Source organism: Onychostoma macrolepis, chromosome 07 (genome assembly GCF_012432095.1).
Source record: "Onychostoma macrolepis isolate SWU-2019 chromosome 07, ASM1243209v1, whole genome shotgun sequence".
NCBI lineage: Eukaryota > Metazoa > Chordata > Actinopteri > Cypriniformes > Cyprinidae > Onychostoma > Onychostoma macrolepis.
Window position 1 is genome coordinate 24,521,284 of NC_081161.1, and position 22,072 is coordinate 24,543,355.

Below are 22,072 nucleotides of genomic sequence, written 5' to 3' on the forward strand. Positions count from 1 at the left end.
CTTCCAAAGTTGCACGAAAAATTACGAAATTGCTTCTGCTTGTGCGCAGCTTACAGTACCAAGTTCTGATTGGCCATTCGCCTTTATTTAGTTCGTAAATGATTAACATTTCATGTGCATGATAAGTTTTACATAATACACAAAATTAATAATCCAAAGGGGATGGTAAGGGGGGGATGGTATTTTTAATGGGATGCTTTTTGTCATTTTTTTTTGACCGGGGGATGCCATCCCACTGCATCCCCCCTCAATTCGAGCCCTGAGTATAACCACAGGTTTACTGCAAATGGTTCAGCTATAGCAAAAGCATGGTTAATTTGTGGTTACTTTAGTTTAACTATTTTATTTTATATTTTATTTGCAGTAAAACCATGTTTAATTTTCGTAAAGGTAATTAACATTATCTAATTGAGTGCAGAAATGAAGGTGAGTATCTTACCTAACGCTGATATTATAGTCTTAACAGATTACTTGATATGGCTCTTGATTTTATCATTATTATTTTTAAAATTTCTTTGCCGGGAGGAAAACATATCAAAAATGCGTACAGTAGTAAGAGCATTTACGGTAGTTCACGTTGACTAAAACACACAAGGAAATGTGTTGTGAAATATTGTCAGCAATCACAGACATTCACATTTGGATGGGATTGGTTTTCTCAGAGTATCACTGAGTTTGCCGAAAAACAGTAGGTAAAATGCTCTGGAATTATTACAGAGGTTGTATCTATCTATCTATCTATCTATCTATCTATCTATCTATCTATCTATCTATCTATCTATCTATCTATCTATCTATCTATCTATCTATCTATTTAATTTATCTAATCTATTAATATGCGTTCCAAATTCAGCAATAGACAAAGGTATTGTACAAAGCCAGTCAACACTTTTTGGCACAAATGGAACTCCATAATTTTTTGGAAACCTCCTTCTAACCAGGAGACGACCAAGAGGACGACTTAAAAAAATAACATATATGTCAAAATATACTAACGTATCTTAATAAGTATAGGCAATTACTGCAGATATAGGCACCTGTATAGTACAAAGCAAGCACTGTGATATTTTATTGTGTGCTATGTCGCATTGTTAAACACATCTTGTTCGATTTTTCGATTGTTATCTAAATGCGACAGTGTTGCCATAGTAACATTTGTATCGCGCGATTGCTCTTTGCTCGATTTAATAGTCTGTTGTTACCATGGCTTGGCAGGTTACCATAGTACTATTAAACTGCGCGTGCGCTTTAGCCGTATAGCGGTATGGCGGTGAAAGCTGTCAACATAAACTTGTGATTGTTGAACTGAAAAGGAGTAGTGAGAAGAAGATCACTGAAGTGATGTACCCTGTGAAGGTAAAGCAAAGCTTATTCCATATGGAGCAGCTGTTTTGTAGCGATTGTTTTATTCCCTGAAAATGTTACAGCTAAACAGCACGATTAGCCACTCATCGATAGCCAAATAAAACTGCTTAAGTTACATACTTTAGTTAGTTTAGCAAACTGTCACTTCATTATATGAACACTCGGTATGTAAAGAATCAACTTGTAAGCAAGCAGTATTTAGTTATGTTAGGTAGTCGAGTCATGAGCTTCATTATGTACAGTTGTAACACATTTGCTGTTAATTTTCCCCGTCCTCTCATAAGAAAATAACAAAAGAAGATACTTGGAGGTCTGATGACTTAAAAGTGCACATTCAGGTAATCTGCAGTTTGTTTGTGTGTAAGAAAAAGACAAGGTTTAGAAGCACAACCCATAAAATGTCATTGCTTTGTCAGGCACACAATGAGGAGAGCAAAAGAAGATCCAAACGAGAAGAAGAGCACAAGAAATACAGGGAAGGAGAATCTCTGGATCGCAGACACAGAGACCCTGATCAAGATGCAAGGAGAGAGAAAGAGAAACCGAGAGAGAGAGAAAGCACACGAGAGAGGAGTAAACACAGAGACCCAGACAGGGATACAAACCAGGATATCAAGAAGGAAGACATCAGGGAGGATAGATATAAAGAGAGAAAGCAAGAACGAGAGAGAGAGGACAGACACAGAGATGGAGATGAAGAAGAAAAAAGACATAGTCGAGGTGAGAAGGAAAACAGTGAAAGGCGGAGGGATAGAGAAAAGGACAGATATAAAGACAGGGACATAGATGTGTACAATCAGGTGGACAGAGGTGCAAACAGGGAAAGAGAAAAAGATAGAGATAGAAGGAGAGCTGAGAGAGACAGGGAGCGAAAAGATGAAACAGATAGAAAGAAAGAGGGGAGAAGAGAAGGAGAAAAAGAAGAAAGAGAGAGGAGAGAAAAACACAGAGCAAGAGAAAGTGAAAAGAATCGACATGAATATGAGGAAAAACAGAGGGATAGAGAAAGGAGAGAGAGACGCAGTGAAAAAGAACACTCTGGACACAAAGAAAAAGGTATGATTATTACCATTTGTGCCTAGAGAAAAGTTTTTTTAAGTTCATGTCTATTTGATTTTTTTAGAAAATCGAAAAACTAATATGATCTCTTTTGTTTCAGAACACAGAAGAGATAGAGAAGATAGAGAGAAGAGAAGGGATAAAGAAAGTCATGTAAGCCATAAGATTGTTGCTATTTAGAAGCAAGATATTAAACTGATAATATAATAATAATGTAATTCTGACTGTACTGATATTATGGAGAAATGTTTAAACATTCTGGCTAGTCGACTTGAATGAGCTACATTGGATCTGATAACTTGAACTGTTTTTTGCTAAAGTTGTTGCTTTCAATAGGTGGCAAACACAAGTCACTCTCAAGAAGTGGAACAGCGAGTCAAAGAGTCAAAGGATTATTTCCACGGCATCAAAGACGGGGATAGGGAAAAGGCCAGGGAGAGGGAAGAGAGAGATAGACGGCGTGAAAAAAGGCACAAGGAGGCTTCAGACTCCAAGAGGAGTGACAGAGAGCCGAAACATAAAGATTCATCAGGACATGACCTGAATGAAAGGATAAATAGAGACAAAGAGGTATAAACATCATCAAATAAACGAATTAGATTCATGACATCCATTTGCTTTTTTAGGTTTGTGTGGTTATAAATCTCCACTTCATATGTTTTATATTTGTGTGGGTATGCAGGACCCTACCAAGATACCTCAGTTAACATGGAGGTCTATTCAAGCTGAAGTGAATGATCCAGAGATCCCTGTAAGATTTCTGTTTAAAGATCAGTTACAATAAGTTAAAGTCAGTACAAAATGAAAATTCAACCTGTCTAATGCATGTTATTGATCTTATTTGCAACAATTTTCTATACATTTTTTCTTCTGTTGTTTTTTATCAAAACATCACAGAGGCATGTGTTGTATAAAAAACATCGGTCACACTTTATATTAGGTGGCCTTTAATACTATGTACTTACATCAAAAAATAAGTACAATGTACTTATTGTGTTCATATTGAATTGCAAAACACTTTTGCTGCTATTGAGGTAGGATGCGTATAAGGTTAGGGACAGGTTTGGTGGTGTGGGAAGGTTTAAGGGTGGGTTAAGGTGTAAGGGATGGGTCAACAGTGTAATTATAAATTACATATCAACTACATATCGGTATTTTTAAAAATATAAGTACAATGTAAAAATGTGTATGTACACAATAAGTGCATTGTACCAAATTAATAATTTAAATGTAAGTACATATTCGTTAAGGCCACCTAATATAAAGTGGGACTAAAACGTCCCTTCATGTGTGAAAATCGTATAAGTTAAAATTCTCTATTGTTCATAACAGATTTAACACAATATTAACTCTACTTTTTTTTCTACCTCATTTAACCATTACTAGTGTACTGCATTTGCATTAAATTGACGTCCAAACAGACTAAACAAAACCTGGCTCGATCATACTTGCATAGTACTGGCGAATTTTAAGACAAAATTAAATCATTCTCTAATTGTTTCTTCTCTGACTGAACAGAGCTATAGGCACAGATTCGTATCAGAGCGTGCAAGTAAATGCACTAAAAAAGTAAATGCGTTTTGAAATAAAAAAGAAAATGATCATGTATAATACAAACTTGAACCAATACAAAGCCCTTACAACATATGAACATAGAGTTCTGCAGGTATAGTATGCGTGTTAAAGATAAACACACAAAAAGCAAGAACAGCCTATCAACTTCAATGACAGATCCTATACAAATGCATTTACCTTTGGAGTCTCAGAACTCATTTCTCTCAGAAGCTAATATTTAAAATTGTTCCACTGCATGTTCATTTTTACTTTTTAAGTTGTTTCTGCTTTCTAGCCCTACTGTAAATTTTGAGTAAAAGAGTAAACACACATTGTGGCTAATATGATTGCATGTCTTTGTGTTTCAAGGTGGAGAATGAAGAAACTGAAGAGGACAAACAATCAAGCAAAGATTATGAGGAGGATTTTGAGGTGTGAAGCAGTTTCGTTCTTCTGTTACATATATGACTTAGTACAGAGTACAGATAGTACAGAGAATATATATAATATACTGTATATAGAATATACTTATATAATTATTATATCTTTGTATATTTATATAGGGTTTATATTTCCCTAATATCTGATGTGAATCTTGAAGCTGAATATAACCAACAGAATTGTCATTCCTTCTTTCTTATTCCATATTATGCTGTTCTTTTTGGTGATGCTTTTAGGATTATGAAGAAGACTTTGAGGATGTTGGTGAAGAAGAAGAGGATGATAATGAGGAGGAGGAGAATGAGGAACATGACAAAAAAGTGAGAGAAGACAAGAAGGAGTTGAGTCCCAAGAGAAGAGAAGAGATTGAAGCCATCCAAAGAGCCATTGATGAGGAAAATGAGAGAATCTACTCTGCAAGATCAAAGCCTACAACCACAGAGTCAGCTGTCACCCAGAGAGGTAGTTAAACAAAAGTTTGTTAATTTGCACATTCTACTGGTGAATATGAACAAAGACTATAGAATACCCAAGACATGTCACTCGTATAGTTTTGAATGGAAAAAAAGGCAATGGCCGCTTATCGAACAAAGCCCCGCCTTCTGAGCGAAAGAGCTAATCCCTAATCGGTAAAGTCAGCGTGTCACTTCAGCTGCCATTAGAAGTCCCGGTTGCTATAGAAACAGTCACCGTTCTAAGACTGCGCATGTGCACTGGCTGGTCTAGCCTGAATAATAAGCTTTTTTAACACTATTTGAGCAAAATAAACAACTTTAATGAAAAAGTTGTTGTCAGATTTCATTGGTGATTTCAAATATGAAATTTAATCGTAAGCTTGGTGAACAGTTTTAGAGAATTTTATGTTTAACCATTCAAAGAGATAGGAGCTGCACTTGCATTCCTGAGAGGCGTTTCAAAGATGGCCACCGAGTGACATGACTTGCCTTAAAGGTCCACTGAAGTGCTTTGAAACACGCAAGCATTGTTCTGTGTGTTGACGTCATTTCAACTGAAACAGGAAGTCAGGGCGGGACATATCAAGCAGTCCTGCCCTCTTTTTAAAATGGCCAATAGCGTTTCACTTGTATCACAGTTACAGTTTGGACCAGAGCCATTGAGCTCGGTAAAGCCGCATTTGACAGCATGTGACAGCCACAATCTCATATTGCTATAAAATATAGCATTCTGTGTAAAATACAAATGGGTCCGTTAAGTTTTATGGTCTGCGCCGACTCGTGCATATTATCCACTCCATGTATTGTGTCTGTGGGCCGGCGCACACTGCGTGCGTGGTGCGACGGTTAGCGTGACACAGTGCGAAACCAGACTTAATTCGCCCCAACGGAAAGCATATTTACACTGTCTGAATCGTTCCCTATCCCCTATATCAGTTCCTGGAGGGCCGGAGCCCTGCAGAGTTTAGATGCAACCCTAATTAAACACACCTGATCCAGCTAATCAAGTCCTTCAGGCTTATTTGAAAACTAGATGGTTTGTGTGTTGGAGCAGGGTTGGAACAAAACTGTGCAGGGCTGCAGCAGCCCTCCAGGAACTGAGTTTGACACCCCTGCCCTATATAGTGCACAATGTGCCATTCATCGTACAGAAAATACAAATCCTGTGAACAAGTGACCGATTTGAGCCGCAGCTTCAGCGTCTGTATAGAGTGCAGGGGGCGGGATGCTTTGGGTTCTAGAGAGCATTTGATTGGATAGAAAGTTTAATGAGAAGCTGAAGTGCAGTGTGATGTCATCAAAATCGCTGATCCATATTGGCGGAAGTGAGAGACTGTAAGTTTTGAATGCTTATATCTTGTAAAAGCGAATTTTGTCATTGTTTTGGAGCACACTAGCTTATAGATAATCTTAAGCCTAACATATTCATACAAAAATTCAATTTTGATTTCATGGGGACTTTAAAGGGACTTTGATATATAAAAAAAAAGGGAAATCAAATGCTGTGCTTTTGTTTTGTTTTCACAGAAAGGCACTCTAACAGAAGTCGAACACATGGCAAAATTATTGATTTTGTATCAGCAAAGCAACGAGAGGTCAGCCAGAAAGTGGCCAAGAAACAAAAGCAAGTTCTCTATCTTCATAATGATCTAATTAGAAGTTATTAGAAGTAAACACAATTTTTAAAATAAAAAACAAATTGCATATGTTGACTCATTCATTAAATTAAATTTATTTGATTTGAAGGAAGCGCAGTGAAGAACTTCTGCGTCTGATTGATTTAGACTTCTCCATCACCTTCTCTCTGCTGGACCTGCCTCCTGTCAATGAGTATGACATGTACATCAAGAATTTTGGAACAGCCAATACAAAACAGGTTAGAAATCTAGGAAGTTGTAGGTACTTCTATGTTATAAAATGGCAGTGGTGATATTTTTAAGTATCTGGCCATATTGTGAACAATATAGGCATGTATCTACCAAAATTCACTTTTACACATCTTCTCTGTCAACTAGTTTTGGTGTTTTCCGTTTGTCATGATCAAAATGGCTTTTATACAGTCTCATGAGACTACTGTGTCTCCAGGCTTATGTGCAGTGCAATGAAGACAACACTGATCGAGATATACAAACAGAAGAAGTAGATTTGACAGACAAATGGACACAACACCCACCAGAAGCAAATGCAGCATGTGGAGGTATTGTGTTCAGCATTGACTCTGTCATTAGTAATGAATACCAAATGGAAATATAAATTAGTTGTGTTCTGTTTCATTCTCTGAACTGTAACCAGGGTCTAAGGCGTCTCAAGACACTACAGATAAATCCACTTCAAGAATAACTGCTGATTCTCAACGTCTGACTACTTTTATACGCTCTGCTGCACAGGTAAAGAATAGTTACAAATAATCTCAACCAAAAACACTCAAAAAGTTCAGTGTGCTCATGTCTTGTGTTATAAATGCATATTAAATCAAGTTGTCCTTAAACCGCCTGATAAAGTAATAGTTTCTTTAAAAGTACTATTTATTTAAGGATTTATTTGTATGTCAGGTGATGGCTGTTCTGATAGAGGAGAATATGGCAGAGAGTAATTCAATCAGAAGACTTCGCTCTCAAACAGACGCGCTGTCCTTTAGTGATGGCTGCATTCAACTCGATACCAAACTCCCCTTTCTGCATGGTAATATTTTCTAAATTATATTTACTGATAAATAGCAGTGTTGAGTCATGGATGCATGAGTGTGATAAGAACTACCTAAAATGATTGAAATTTTTTTTTTTTTTAAGTTTGGTTCACATCCCATTTGTTTACATGGAGAAAAGTTTTGGCTTCACTTTTCAGAACATGTATGGCACACTTGGTACAGACCACAATCATGTATATGTGCACATCTACCTGCAGGTCGGCAGGTGAGTCTACTGCAGTTCTCTCAGGTCCAGAGACAGACTCTTCTGTCTGTTCATCCTCCTTCCTCCAAAAGCAGTGCTGTACGGCTTGACTGTGAGACAATCATCTGTGTTTGGAACATCTGGGAACCATCCAGACCCCAAAAAATTCTTCTTTATGAATCTGAGGTATGGGGGAGAACATACTGGCATCATTGAAATTGACTGTTGATTAATTAACTACTTAACTTACTTATCAACGACTGTTGATAAATTAACTACTGTCCCATAACAGCCAATAAAAATCTAAATATTTTCCTTCTATTTGTTTACCCCTCTCAGGTGAGGTGTTGCTGTTTCAGTCCTGGTAAAGTTACACTAGTGTTTGCTGGTACAGAAGTAGGCTCAGTGGTGGTATGGGACCTCAGAGAACGTTCTGGTACTCACTTGAACTTGGTGGTTGACAAGGAGGTGTGGACACTACGCTACCCAACCTTCTCAACAGGTCAGTCAGTGCTCACTGCTTCAGCTGCTGTGCCATCTAAATAAATAATAGAAAAAAACACAAGCATTTGCAAAACTGTTTATCTAACTTCACTTGTATTTAGATATAGATATTTGGAGTCAGGTCTAAACTGACCTGTGTTTTGTGTATGGTTGCAGATGCTGTGCTTTCAGGGGTGGGTCACCTCTCTCCCGTGGTGTCCATTGAACCTGTACTGGCGACTGCTGATACAAGTTCAAAGAGCACACTAACTGCAGACGTAGATGGTAATGTGTTTGAAATAAATTGTTTCAATAAATAAAAACACTACAATTCAAAAGTTGGGGTCAGTAAAATTTTTTTTTGAAAGATTTATTCGGCAAGAATTCATTCACTTGATCAAAAGTTACAACTAAGACATTTCTAGTTTTATAAAAGATTTGCGGTTCTTTTGAAGTTTTATTCATTATAGAAGCAGCACAAGCTGTTTTTAACATTGATAAGAAGAATTTTATTTTTTCCTCAAGTAACAGATTAGCATATAAGATTGATTTCTGAAGGTTCCTGTGACACTGAGTAATGAAATGTCAACACTGCCATCACAGGAATAAATTACATTTTAAAACATTGTAAATTAAATGCAACCCTGTTGTTATAGTTTGAAGAATAATGTATATTTTGAAAACCACCAAAAGAAATTCCTTGTTCCCTTGTACAAAATCCTAGAGTCTCTGGGACTGTCATTCCAGTTAGGATCTCTGGATGAAAATGGAATGTTAACTCTCTGGGTATGTCTGCATTTTCACCAGTAACTTTATTTCACAGAAACCCTCTTTCAGTTAGCACTGTGTTTTTGCAACAAGAGATTAATTAGATGAAGTTGTATATTTTGTCTCTGACAGGTTGTGGTTGAGCTGCCCAAAGGAAATGATTCTGGTTCTCAAACAGACCTTGGTAAGCCTATGTTTAAAATTATTTTTCTATTTTCTTTAAAGCTGCTTTGAACAATGTGTAAAAACGCTATACATATGAATTGAGTTGAGATCATCCTTACTGAAATGCACATCTATTAGACCTCTCTCATTTTAATAATGCTGCATTTTCCTTGGTAGGTCTTAGGCCCGGTGGTAAAGTTAAACTACTACACAGCTCCTCTCTACAGACCACTGAAAAATCACCTCAAGATGTTATAATGGGATTTGGACCTCCTGTGAGCCTTCAGTTAAAGTTCCTCCCATCTGACTCAAACCATTATTTCATTGGTACTAACATGGTGGGTGTTGCATGAAATTGTTGAAGATAGTGGATATTTGGATTGGTGGTGTTTCCTAGTCTTTTTTCTTGATCTTAAAATGTTTCTTGAAATGTTTCTTTAATTATTTTTTTTTATTATTGAAGGGTCTGGTTAGACATGGTACGAGGCACAGCTTAAAAGTTCTTCCGAAGTTCTACAGATCACAGTTTGATAGCTGTAGACCAGTGGAGGTCACAGCACTTGACTTCAGTCCTTCCAAGGATCCCTTGTTCTTGGTAGGAGCAACTTCTATTGCTTTTTACTGTATGTGTAATTATGTAATCTTCATTCATAGTTATCTGTTATTTGTGATGAAAATGTTCTTTTACTCCCAGTTTTTACAGGTTCTAGCTGAAATTTTGTAATGGGAACATTATGTTCACCCCTTTAATTCCTTTCTTTAGGTTGGCTGCAGTGATGGAACAGTCCGATTGCACTCTGTCCTGAGAGAAGATCCGCTGATGGAATGGTCTGGATGTTCCAGTGGTGCTTCCATTCTGTCAGTGCAGTGGTCTCAGACACGGCCAGCTGTATTCTGTGTTCTGGATGCTGGCTCTGATCTTCACATCTGGGACCTGACTGTGAAGGATTATGCGCCAGTCGTCACTGAGAATATACACAATGACCGGTAAAAAGCTAGGACATCAAATATTAGATCTTTTTAATACGATTGAAAAAAAGTTCAGTTAGTGCAATACAGTAAGATAATATGTGACCCTGGAGCACAAAACCAGTCTTAAGTCGCTGGGGTATATTTGTAGCAATAACCAAAAATAAATTGTATGGGTCAAAATTGTCGATTTTTCTTTTATGCCAAAAATCATTAGGATATTAAGTAAATATCATGTTCCATGAAGATATTTTGTACATTTTTTGATTAGTAATATGCATTGCTAAGAACTTCATTTGGACAACTTTAAAGACGTTTTTCTCAATATTTCGATTTTTTTGCACCCTCAGATTCCAGATGTTCAAATAGTTGTATCTCGGCCAAATATTGTCCGATCCTAACAAACCATACATCAACGGAAAGCTTATTTATTCAGTTTTCAGATGATGTATAAATCTCAATTTCAAGAAATTGACACTTAAGACTGGTTTTGTGGTCCAGGATCACATATGTCAGATGTGTAATTACAGTGGTAGAGCAAGTACCTCAGGCACTTAACAACAGTTTTTACAATCCTCTCTTTCCTAACTATTTTTCACAGGGTGACCGCCATGGCAGTGTTTGGTGAGCCAGCCAAACAGAACACATTTTCTGGCCTTGCGCTCGCCAAGCAGTCCGGCAAGGTGGAGATTCAGTATTTTAAGGAGTCACTTACAGTGCCTAGCACCTATGACAAAGAAAAACTTCAGTCTTTTTTGCACGATGCTTTTTTAATATGAGATGGATTCTCATCCAAATCAAGCAAAGGTCTGTCTGAGCCCAGATTCAAATTAATTTCCAATTACATCCATAATATGCAAATGACAGAGGAAAACACAAAAGAGACATTAGAGAAAGTCATGCATAGTATGGGCAGACCTAGTGCATTATTTTTCCTTGTTACATGCACATCAATAAGGTACCCAGTGCTTCATTGATGGTGGCTATAGCAGCATGAAAGGAATGAGAAATAGTTGTTTATTACTGTCACACTACGCTTTTTGGTCTGTACAAGAACAAATGAACATCCCTGGCTTAAAATGTATTGCATCTGAAACTTTGCTGATGTTAGATAGAACATGATGGTTTTGTTGCTGTAAGCATCATTTTGTAAGGTTCGATCCATCGCTAAAGGGAGCACATGCATATGAGCTTTCTGTTCCTCAGGAATATAAAGACATTATATCCATTTTGTATTATTTTACAATTTGTACAGATGAATATTTACACTGAGTAGCATTTGAACAGGAGTGTATTTTTTATTTATGATCCCTATCATTTCTTCACTATCAAGTCTATTGTCATACTATAATTATTAATGGATATTTTTATTAAAAGACTATTACATTTAGACTGTGTTTTCTCTCCTTCTCACACGTGTATTGTTAGTAGAGGGGTGTTCTTCACTATATTAGAAACTGCAAACTGTACTGTACACCCAGGACCATCACTCTCACTGTGGATCTTTGTCTGGACTTGGACACCATTTTCATGTGTGATCGAATCCGTAGATCGGATTCCAATCGGATGTGCACAAAATCGGATTTGGGCTGACAGTCTGAACGAGGCTATATTCTGTCTCTGAGGTCAACTGCATTTTCAAACAGTCTCTTCTGTAAAATATTATTATTTGTCGTCGTTACCATGGCAATTAAACCAGCGCTAATTCGACTTCAATTATTATTTTATTTTTTTACATAATTAATTCAAATAGAGCTTAGTACTAAAATGAAACAGCATAGTAAAGACGTTTGTCACAACATATAAAACATGATATATCAATAGAAATAAATATATTTCTAAGTAACTTACATGGCACGTGTACGATTTAACATGAAATCCTTTTAAAACTTTTTGCATGCCAACGTTTAAAATTAATAAGAGAAAGGAAAAACTTTGCTCTGCATGAACTTGTACTGTCTTGCACAATCTTGTACTGTAGATGAGGACCAGTACGAGTTGAATGGACAATAATCTGTTGTCTGTCGTTTTCTCCATGGTAACTGTTGGCCAACGGCTCTATTCAGACTGCTCTCTGTTAACGACCTTCAGCTCTTTCAGCGTCAAGCTGAACAGGCATATTTTTAATAACAAAGAAACACAAGTTACAAATGAGAAAACTGTCACGAACAAAACAAAACGTGGCATGATGATCTTTGAGTAGTAGCTAACGTTACACAACACAAGTCGAAGAAGAAACAATTTCATCCCGCAGCAATCGGAGGAAGCTTCCCAATCCGCGAGGTGACATGGTGAAATGAAGATGGTTAAAGAAGAGTCTCTACAAAGTTCATCGCCTGAACGAACAAATGGTGAAAAGGGCTGTCAAATGTGGACGGAGGGCATCGATGAAGTAAGGGAGTGTCTAGTATGCTTTGGCTCAAATTAATTGACTGTGACATTTATTTTTTTTTATTTTTTTTGTCACGCATATGCATTAATATTGTATAATGTATTATATTATGCGTATAGCTTATGCTTCATAATTATGCTTAAGCACTATAATGCATTAACAGAGAGCCTGAAATCACAGGCCATTCATTTCTTTCTTTTCCTTCCTCCTCTTCCCACCTTGTTCCTTGGACCTACTCCATCACCTTTTACTTTCACTGTTGAACATTCTGCCTCTGTTCAGATGAATTATGGGAATGTTAGCCCCAGCATTCTCACCCATGGCCTTTGTCATGTCCTCCACCTCTCCTGTGAAGAGACTGTTAGTCACATGACCTGTGGTGAGGGTGCCGCAGGCTTCGCTAGTCTCCACAGTAGTGGTCATGTGCAGTTTTATTATCCCGATGGCCGTCTAAGAGATCCATCTTTTTGTCAATCCCTCACCATCCGTTATGCCGGCCTCACCTCCACACATCTGCCAGGCAGACTGGTTGGCTGGGGACCTGGGGCTGTTCTCACCGTACTAGATGCAGAACTGAATCCTCTGGTTCGTGCTGTGGAGCCCATGGATGTGAGGGTGTGCAAGGTGTGGCTTTAAAGAAAACTTTTCAAACCATAGTTGATACAATTAAACCTGGAATAATTTTTTAGTTAAATTAAATGGTGTATATACAGTATATGTGGTTCTCAACCAGGAGGACAGGGCCCACTAGGGGGCAATATGACTAAAATGATAATACTTCTGCTTCCGATTGATTCCATAGTATTTTTTGTTCATACAACATATCTTCTTGTATGTTCCACAGAAGCAAAAGTCATAGGCCTTATAGGTCTGGAACAACATGAGAGTAAATTATGATAAAAGTTTATTTTCTAGGTAGACTATGCATTTAAAATGTTTTAAATTAAGACAAAAACTTTAAAATAAAATTAATTAAGGTATTTAATTTGATTTAAATTAAATTAAATTTAATTCATCCCCAAACTTCTATAATTCTACGATTTGATGATTGAAATTAAAATGATTTTAGTTATTTCTTTCTAACTTTTGTAATTTTGAACACTTCTAATGTCTGTAATTTAAAAAAGGGGGTATTTGTATTGTTGTGGGGGGCCTTGGATTCAAAAAGGTTGAGAACCACTGGTGAAGACATCGGGACACAGTTTGATTCATCAGTGGATCACTGGAACTTGTACTGAAAGTGAATTAAAGAGACATGTTTTCATCTGTCTGTGTCACAGATTTTGGAGCACTCTAATGAGCTTGTCACAGCTGGAAAGGGAAATGTATGTGTGTGGTGCCTCGCACACTTGGTGTGTCGCAAACGAGTGGTGGAGGGTTTGGGGAGACAAGTTATTTTCACACATCTAGCACTGATGACTAGCAGGACTCAGCAGTGCCTCAGAGCACTGGCTGCATATGGACGAGCTGTGGTTGTGGTGGACCTTACAGAGGGATGCATTATGGAGCACAAGAAGAACCTCCATTTAAGGTTTGTTTTTAATGTTTTGCATTAATTCAGCCATTTGCAGCTATTAAGGCCTGTTTTACAAGGATTCAGTTTATGCTAAGCTATGGGATATATATCAAACCCAACATTTCTTTCTACTCCTCTCTCTTTCTCGTTGAAAACATTAATAATCCAACCAGTAACGTTTATTATTAAATTTTAGCAATTAATGAAAGTGCAGACTGAATGCAAATATGCATGCATTTATTCTTGAATCATTCCTTTTTCTGATTATAGAGTCCTGCAGTGATAATGTATTTTTGTAGGCCAACCTGAAAGTTAACATCACCCTGGTTCCCTTGACAAAAAAAACCCCAATAGGACTTTTCCACTGGCTTTTGAATTATTGCAGAAAATAAGCTCTGTGACCAACAAACGTTTATGACTCTTACACATTTTGTTTATGATGTTCTTCACAAATGAGCACTGTGCACTACGCTATGGTTGCTTGATTTCAACGTCACCACCATTAAGCTTTCAACAATTCTTTCAGTGTTTATTTAAAAAACATTTGTTTTTCCTAAAAGTTTAAGTTAGAATAGTTTTGTAAGACTGTGACTGTAAGACACTAGGGCTGTAGAAGCAGACTAGTGAGTAGATGAGTGTACCTGTTGGGTGAGATGTTTAATGTCCCCGACAACCTCTGTAGTCCCATTTAGCCACTTGTTAGCAAACACCTTTTTCAAGAAGTAAAAGCCTTAAAAATCACAAAGGGGTCTTAATGATGTATGTATTGTCGACTTAGAAAATCAGATCACCAAAACAGATTACTCATATAATTTAATTAAAAATGTCATCCCTGCTGCACTATATTGCCTGAAAAATTATTGTTTGCTTTATTGTCAGGATATCTGGTTCGTTTCATTGGCTTGCCGAGGGAGTAACAAACATGCACTCACTTAGCTGGGAAAAATTGTGATTTAATGGGTTAATTAAAACAGATGTGTATGTAAAATCTTTACTTTTGTTCTATTAAATCAATGTCTTTTTTTAGGGAAATCACAGGGATGGTCTACTGTCCACTTAGGCGTATTGTGGTTACTGCATCAGATATGACAATCAGAGTGTGGGGACCAGACTGGGAACTTCAGATGGCCTTTGTGGGACATACTGGTCAGAAAATTAACTTCACTGTTAATAAAGTTTCAAAGTATGAGTGATTAGTGACAGTATTTACAATTGCATTGTTGAAATTATATTAAATATCAACAATGTAAACCAGCAGCACTTAAGACCTTTGTCAGTTCACAACAGTATTTCAGTGACAATAGAGTCTACTACCATCATGAGTGTGTGTTTTTGTGTCCTTCCTCCAGCTCTTGTCACTTCTCTAGTTCTGTGTCCTGTCTCTGGCCTGTTGTTGTCATCTTCTCTTGATGGTACTTTGAGATGCTGGAGACCAGAAGTTGGAGACCAAGTCCAGACTATATCCATTCCTAATGGGTGCCCACCTCCTCTAGTCATGGGAGGCCCAGATAGTGCTGGCACCTTCTTCTCATACTCCACCAACAGTGTGGACTTCTGGACCTTCAACTGCCTCTACAATCTACACTGCAGACTGGACGGGGTCCTAAGAGGTCCTGTCCGCCAAATCCTAACCCCACCAACCCCCCCTTCCTTCCGTGCCTGTGTAGTTTGTATCCATGGAAACAGTGATGTCACAGTTGTTACGAAAGAAACGGGTGAAGTGCTCACTAGATTCCAAGCCATTGGAAGAGTAAGGTGTGCTGATTACTGTGTACCTAAAGAGATCTTACTGGTCCTCACTGAGGATGGAGTGGTAACTATTGCTAGTACATTGACCAGTCCAGTAACAATACTGGATGAGTGGCATGGGATAGAGCATTGGAAATGGTCAGGTGGGCAGATACAAGCAAATATAGGCACAGTTTGCTGCATGGTCTTATATAATGATGTTAAAGATATACAAATAGGACAGGAAGAATGGAGATCCTTACAGATGCAGAGATCACACAAGCCAAAGAAGATAAAACTTCTACATGATGCAAAAAACAGGTTCGTATTTGTGGTACTTTTTTGTTGTTGTCATAAGAGGTCTTTCAAAGTTCTTTTTCTCAACATTTATTATTATTATTATTTTTTTTTTCTTTTAAGTAAAGCAAGGTACATCCTAAGCTTGTGTGTCTCTCACAGGTTTCTGGTTATACTGGGCCATTGTGGTGGTTGTGTGTCTGTGCTTAATATGCATTCTGGCAAAATCCAGTTCAGAACTTCTGCTCACAACAACCAGAACATCAGCAGCATGCAGGCATACCCCAACAGTGGCTACCTGCTGACTGCAGGTGCACACACTGTACTACATCATCACACTGCATTCAAACAGACTATCTGCTGATGATAATCTTGATGGCTTTATATTGCAGGTGAAGATAAAGCTTTGCTGGTTTGGCGTGTGTTCCCATGTGCTCAGCAGTGTTTGAGTCTCCATTTCAGCGTGTTGTGTGATCTGCCTCCTGTTTTGATGGCACTGATGGGAACCCAACTCACTCTCGCCTTACAAGTTCCTGAGAATGATACTTATAGCCTGGTGCAATATAGCTTAGACAGCCAGAGCAGATCTGACCAGCAACCCAATGAAAAGCATCACAACAAAATCACAGGTTAGAGACAGTAAACTCTACTTTGGTAGATATCTAATATTACAAAATAGCTTATAATATACTTTCACATAAACAAAAGCAAACAAACATACTCAATATGCCAGTTTCCCACAAAGTGTGTACAGATTTTAATTTGTGCTGATTTTAATAATAAAAAAATATATATAAATATTAAATTAACCAACATTTATCTGATAAAAAGCCTGAAAAAAATGTCCTAATGAATTTTCATAAAAATCTTAATTGTCATAAATGGGAATTTTCTTTTTTTGTAATATTGGATTGAAATATGACCCAGGAATTGACAGGTTTCATGAGATTAAAGTAAATCACACCCTGACCCTCCTGAGATTGAGACAGTCCATTTATGTTTCCCTAGGCCTCTGTGCTTGTCATCAGCTGAGCATGTTTGCTTCAAGCAGTCAGGATGGGACTGTACGGATCTGGGATATGGAAAACCACCTTCTTAGGTTAGGACCTAAGTGCTACTTTTTGCTTGTAGTTGTGTATATTCCACAAAACAAAAACAAAAACTTTGATTATCATTACATACCAGTTTAATTTTGTGTTGTTTGTTTCAGAATTCTTGAGCTGAATGCAGAGCCAGAGTGTTTGGCGTACTGTGAGAGTGGAGACCTGCTATTGGGTATCACAGGAGACCTCTACAGAATCCCCCGCACACAACTACTGCCTCTGGACTGCAGGACACAAGTACAGCTTAAAATGTTATCAGATGGCATTCAGCTTATTTAAAAGTACTTTTAATCAAACTGCTTGAAGAGTTGTCAGACTCTTGATGTCTTTACCAACACTGATGTTAAAAACAGTTCAGAGTACTGGCTAAATAAAAATACTTTACTGTAGGTTTACTCCACTAAATTTTATTCTAGAACAAAGGAGGTTCACACAATATATAGTCTGTTCACACAAAATTAATTATTCATTTTGAATGTATTCACTTTACTCACCCACTTAGAAATGGTATCCAGACTCTGAATTACCCAAATCCTGGATCCCAATCATGAGCCGTGAATGCAGGTAAATTTCTACTCAAATAACATACATTGCTACACATCCATATCCTTATCCTTTGCTTTTAACATCTAACTCTAGGACAGAGAGTTGCCATATTACTAAAAAGGATGGTCCTGAAACTTATGATAGGATAAAAGATCCAGTAAGTATCAAATGTAAGTAAGTGTGTGTGTGTGTGTGTGTGTGTGTGTGTCAGAGCTCATCCATATGTTTGTCTTAAAGGACTTTGGGGCACTTATGGCAATACATAAAGATCTGGAATCCTTGCAAAAAGGAGATGTTGAGTGCAGAAGGAGAAAACCAGCCAACATAAAATCCAAACGAGAGGCTTTCAATAATTACCTGGGTCTAATTTACAGGCAACCCCTTGATATAAGGGTAAGTTTGTCATCAATCTCCACTTTTACTGTCTTTTCAGACAATATTTTCCAAATAAATCCAAATGAGTTTGTGTAAATGACTGCCAATATCAAGATTTCACATCATTCATCTAGATTCCAGAAGAAGATATGTTTGATGTGTATGCTATACTTTTTCCACCTAAACTCCCTGAGCTTCCTCCGCTGAGCCCTTCCTCCTTCACCGATGGCTTATCCACGAGACTACATTCTTCTAAAACACAGGTGAGAGACTGTGTATTAAATACATATGAGTTGTTTTATTACAAAATTATCATTTTACATACACAATATATCCATTACTAGTCTGCTGTATATGTATTACCCAATAGAGACATCCTTTGCTTAAAAATATATAGTATTTTTCTTTGTATAGTGTGAATCACACAATAAGGTGACCAGACATGCTACTTCCCGGGGACATGTTCTGCCCAGGAATAATATATCAAAAAAATAAATATATGATATGCATAGTCCTTAAAGGGTTAGTACACCCAAAAATGAAAATTCTGTCTATAATTAATCACCCTCATGTCGCTCGAAACCCGTAAGACCTTTGTTCATCTTCAGAACATAAATTAAAATCCGAGAGCTTTCTGAACCTGAATAGACAGCAGTGGTCCTACTATGATCAAGGCCCAGAAAGGTAGTAAGGACATCGTTAAAATGGTCCATGTGACATCAGTGGTTCACCTGTGATTTTACAAAGCTATGAGAATACTTTTTGTGCACAAAGAAAACAAAAATAATGACTTTATTCAGCGATTTCTTCTCTCATCAATAATGGCAGAGGACTGTCCCAGAAGAGAAGTTGTTGAATAAAGTTGTTATTTTTGTTTTCTTTGCACACAAAAAATATTCTCGTAGCTTTGTAAAATTACAGTTGAACCACTGATGTCACATGGACTATTTTAACAACGTCCTTGCTACAATTCTGTGTCTTGATCGTGGTAGGACCCTTGCTGTCTATGGAGGGTCAGAGAGCTCTCAGATTTAATCAAAAATATTTTTATTTGTGTTCCGAAGATGAACGAAGGCCTTACGGGTTTGAATCGACATGAGGGTGAGTAATTAATGACAGAACTATTCCTTTAAATTCCTTAAAAATATCTTCATCAGGTTTTGAACAACTTCAAATTCTAGTTTTGTGTGCATGCACAGTGTACGCAGAGGGGAAAAATAACTGAATAAATAATGGAATGTTTTTTTTCTCTTGTCATGAGCAGAGCGAACTAGAAGTGCAACGCTTGTATAATGAAGAGGAGGAGAAGAAGAAGAAGAGGGAAGAGGCTGACATGCATCTCGCACCCGTTGTAAAGTCTCCATCAACACAGAAGAGCCCTCTTCCACCTTCACCAGTGGCAGAGACACTCATATACCCTGTTAGGATGTTTTTTGTGTGTTTATGTTCATTCTAGTCACATGTGTTTGAGTAAAATTACATAAATCATAAAAGGACTGACTAAGTTGCGTAAGCTGAATTTTGCAGGGTATAAAGACAGTATGTGACCACATTTTAAGAAAAGAATGGAATGCTATCACATAACCACTTCATCGTGTACTCTCTTTAATTTGCTCTCTTTATGTTTACAGCCACAAAAGCCCCTTCCACCAATAAAGAGTCCTACACCCCCTCTGACTCCACCCTCCAAACCTGCCCCAACTTTACTCACCTCTGTCCCTCCCTCGCCCTCTTCTGCCCTACCCTCTCCCACCTCACATGTACCAGAGTTTCTCCTGCAGTTTGTGGATGAACAGTGGTTTCAGAAGATGTTTCCTGATCTGAGTGCAAGTTTAATACAAACACACATATGAGCCTATCATAAGGACTCTTCCGTTCCTACGTACTCTTTATAAAACAGTATACACATCTCAATCTCCTTCTAATTTATCCTTGCATGTGTTTTCAGTGTATTTCGAGTTCTTTATGCCCCAAGGAATTCTGCAAGCATCTGTTGAACTTCATGATGTCTTGCAGCGTGGCTCAGAAGAATAGCATCCTGAATGCATTACTTATGCTAATACAGCAGGAGGTGTTAGACAAAGAATCTCTCAGTACAGGACTGCTGGTTTGCCTGGAAAACTGCATTCACAAAAACATGGTAAGGCATAGCTGAATATACATTTTAGTAGCAATTTCTGAAGTTTGGATTTAATTTCATGTATGAATACAGAGCATATAAGTTGTATGAATTCTCTGTCAACACTACAGATGAGTCTGTTCAATATAAGAACATGTATGAATATGTGAGTATGTGTTTTGCAGTTAAGGGAGGAACAGCATTTTGTCGGTGAGCTGCTGAATGTGCTGGTGTATCTGAGTCCTGACGGTTTTGACACCATTGTGGAGCTACTCGCCATGTTGGCAAATAAAGAAGCTGATCTTAAGTAAGGAATATTGCCTTGTTTAACGCAATACAAAATACAATGTAGATGTTTTTCAATGGCCTACTTTAGTAGCAACTGCAGAGCATATACATTGAAAAGTTGATTTCATGTTTGTTTTTTGAGTGTTAACCTACTGTCTCCACCAGTTTTTTTTTTTTTTTTTTGAACAAAGTGACACCCAATTGCCATTATTAATGTGAAATATACAATATATATGCATGAATTAACCATTCCATTGTTGTATCTCTGGCAGGGATTTAGTACTGTGTGTGCTGCAAAGGTTGGGTGTGGAGGAAGCTGAACTGTGGTTATGTCCAGAATTAGAGTCCTGGAACTCCCTGACAAAGCATAAGCCTAACCAGCACCACAGTCTTCGAGACATGGCCAGCCACTGGCTGCTTACCTGGACCAGAAAGTACAAGGTATGGAGCAGATATCAGATTGGTAGAGATATTTTTGAGGAGAACAAAAGTTTTTTCATTTGAATTGTAATTGTATTGTGCTTCACAGGTGTACAGTGGGTCTGTGTTCCTACGCAGTGAAGGAATACAGAGTGTGTTCACACCTGTGGAGGTGCTCAAATATTTCTGCTCTGTGCAAAAAGGCAAACAAACTCGACCACCACCACCTCCACCAGAGGGCAGGAAAGATGCTGTCATTGTGCCTTCAGACTTGCCTAGGTATGTCATACTAACACTGGGACTCTCAGTATAATTTGGGTTTGTCTGTTGTATATTTTTTAGTGAGAGTACTTAAAATGTATTGGAAAAAGTAAAGGAAAAAGTTTTTTTCCTCTAGTCTGTTTAGAAATAAGATGAACAAATATTTAAAGAAAACCAGCTAAATTTGTCCTATTCAACCTCAAAAAGAACCTCATATAAAATACTGCATCTATGTTTAAATAGTTTGCATAACCAAGAAATGCTCTTTAAAATAAGTGTTGTCTGTGTTTAAAATTATGAGAAATTTATCTGTTTTTCTTTAGACTGAAACCAATTCAGCGCCTGGGAGAGACGTACAGCATGTCTAGGATACGGGAGCCTCAAGGTTAGAATATATTTCAGCCAGACTTTCAGCGTTCATTTGTTAAACTAAACTAAACACAGCTATCAATATGTTATGCCTGTGGCACTAAAAGATGTTAAGTTCGTTTCTAATGTTCAGTTCAAGTGGAAATCTAACTTATGCAGAAAAGCAGCCTCAAAGGAATATGGAAATGATTCTTTCACTCTGCAGTTTTGCCATACTGTAGTTTAGTATACTGTACTGTATCCAAGGTTTTGTTTTATCCAGTCATCATCATTTTAAACCAACAGGACATCTGCTGCCACCATTGCCATATCGACCTGTGTTGATGGATTTCCCACGGTTCCTCTCTCTACCAATGGCTCGTGTAACACTTTCTTCATTCCCCTTTTCCCTGGATTTTCAGCACTTCAGACGCCCCTCACCACAAAGATACTTCTTCCTGGAGCACTCCTATGTACAATATTACAGATAGTTATTCCCAAAAGCATTGCATTAAAGCTGTGATACACT

At 37.6% G+C, this 22,072-nt stretch overlaps 2 protein-coding genes across 6 annotated transcripts; both read left to right on the forward strand.

Annotated features, from left to right (window-relative positions):
• The first annotated feature begins 1,191 nt into the window (after positions 1–1,191).
• dync2i1 (dynein 2 intermediate chain 1) lies at positions 1,192–11,860 on the forward strand. 3 transcript variants are annotated; one of them, XM_058782166.1, is made up of 22 exons: positions 1,193–1,356; positions 1,650–1,703; positions 1,782–2,421; positions 2,525–2,577; positions 2,761–2,994; positions 3,107–3,175; positions 4,348–4,410; positions 4,656–4,881; positions 6,402–6,502; positions 6,625–6,750; positions 6,960–7,071; positions 7,167–7,261; positions 7,427–7,556; positions 7,779–7,951; positions 8,105–8,267; positions 8,426–8,533; positions 8,973–9,034; positions 9,149–9,200; positions 9,359–9,519; positions 9,645–9,776; positions 9,945–10,168; positions 10,752–11,860. In XM_058782166.1, exons 1-22 carry the CDS (start codon positions 1,342–1,344, stop codon positions 10,927–10,929), a joined length of 3,171 nt encoding a protein of 1,056 aa, XP_058638149.1. In that variant the 5' UTR covers positions 1,193–1,341; the 3' UTR covers positions 10,930–11,860. The 3 variants fall into 3 exon arrangements, with proteins under 3 accessions (XP_058638150.1, XP_058638149.1, XP_058638151.1); XM_058782167.1 differs by lacking the exon at positions 1,650–1,703 and having other exon boundaries at positions 1,192–1,356; XM_058782168.1 differs by lacking the exon at positions 3,107–3,175.
• Positions 11,861–11,956: 96 nt separating this feature from the next.
• Positions 11,957–22,034, forward strand: wdr97 (WD repeat domain 97). Of its 3 annotated transcripts, none has more exons than XM_058782164.1 (21): positions 11,957–12,542; positions 12,825–13,166; positions 13,823–14,073; positions 15,086–15,204; positions 15,408–16,107; positions 16,246–16,394; positions 16,476–16,712; positions 17,092–17,182; positions 17,294–17,423; positions 17,689–17,750; positions 17,826–17,889; positions 17,970–18,125; positions 18,242–18,370; positions 19,372–19,527; positions 19,739–19,933; positions 20,056–20,247; positions 20,412–20,533; positions 20,787–20,955; positions 21,044–21,213; positions 21,519–21,580; positions 21,850–22,034. In XM_058782164.1, the coding sequence occupies exons 1-21, from the start codon at positions 12,447–12,449 to the stop codon at positions 22,032–22,034; spliced, it is 3,777 nt and encodes a 1,258-aa protein (XP_058638147.1). In that variant the 5' UTR covers positions 11,957–12,446. The 3 variants fall into 3 exon arrangements, with proteins under 3 accessions (XP_058638147.1, XP_058638148.1, XP_058638146.1); XM_058782165.1 differs by having other exon boundaries at positions 13,063–13,166; XM_058782163.1 differs by having other exon boundaries at positions 11,957–13,166.
• Positions 22,035–22,072: the final 38 nt, after the last annotated feature.

What these genes read in the sequence shown, in the direction of transcription:
- dync2i1 (XM_058782166.1), top strand. An exon ending in ACTTAAAAGTGCACATTCAG is followed by an intron (nt 1,704 to 1,781) that starts GTAATCTGCAGT and finishes TTGCTTTGTCAG; the next exon opens with GCACACAATGAGGAGAGCAA. An exon ending in GAACAGCCAATACAAAACAG is followed by an intron (nt 6,751 to 6,959) that starts GTTAGAAATCTA and finishes CTGTGTCTCCAG; the next exon opens with GCTTATGTGCAGTGCAATGA.
- wdr97 (XM_058782163.1), top strand. Translation starts at nt 12,678, where the DNA reads ATGCTTAAGCACTATAATGCATTAACAGAGAGCCTGAAATCACAGGCC. An exon ending in AGATGTTTCCTGATCTGAGT is followed by an intron (nt 19,934 to 20,055) that starts GCAAGTTTAATA and finishes ATGTGTTTTCAG; the next exon opens with TGTATTTCGAGTTCTTTATG. An exon ending in GTGCCTTCAGACTTGCCTAG is followed by an intron (nt 21,214 to 21,518) that starts GTATGTCATACT and finishes GTTTTTCTTTAG; the next exon opens with ACTGAAACCAATTCAGCGCC.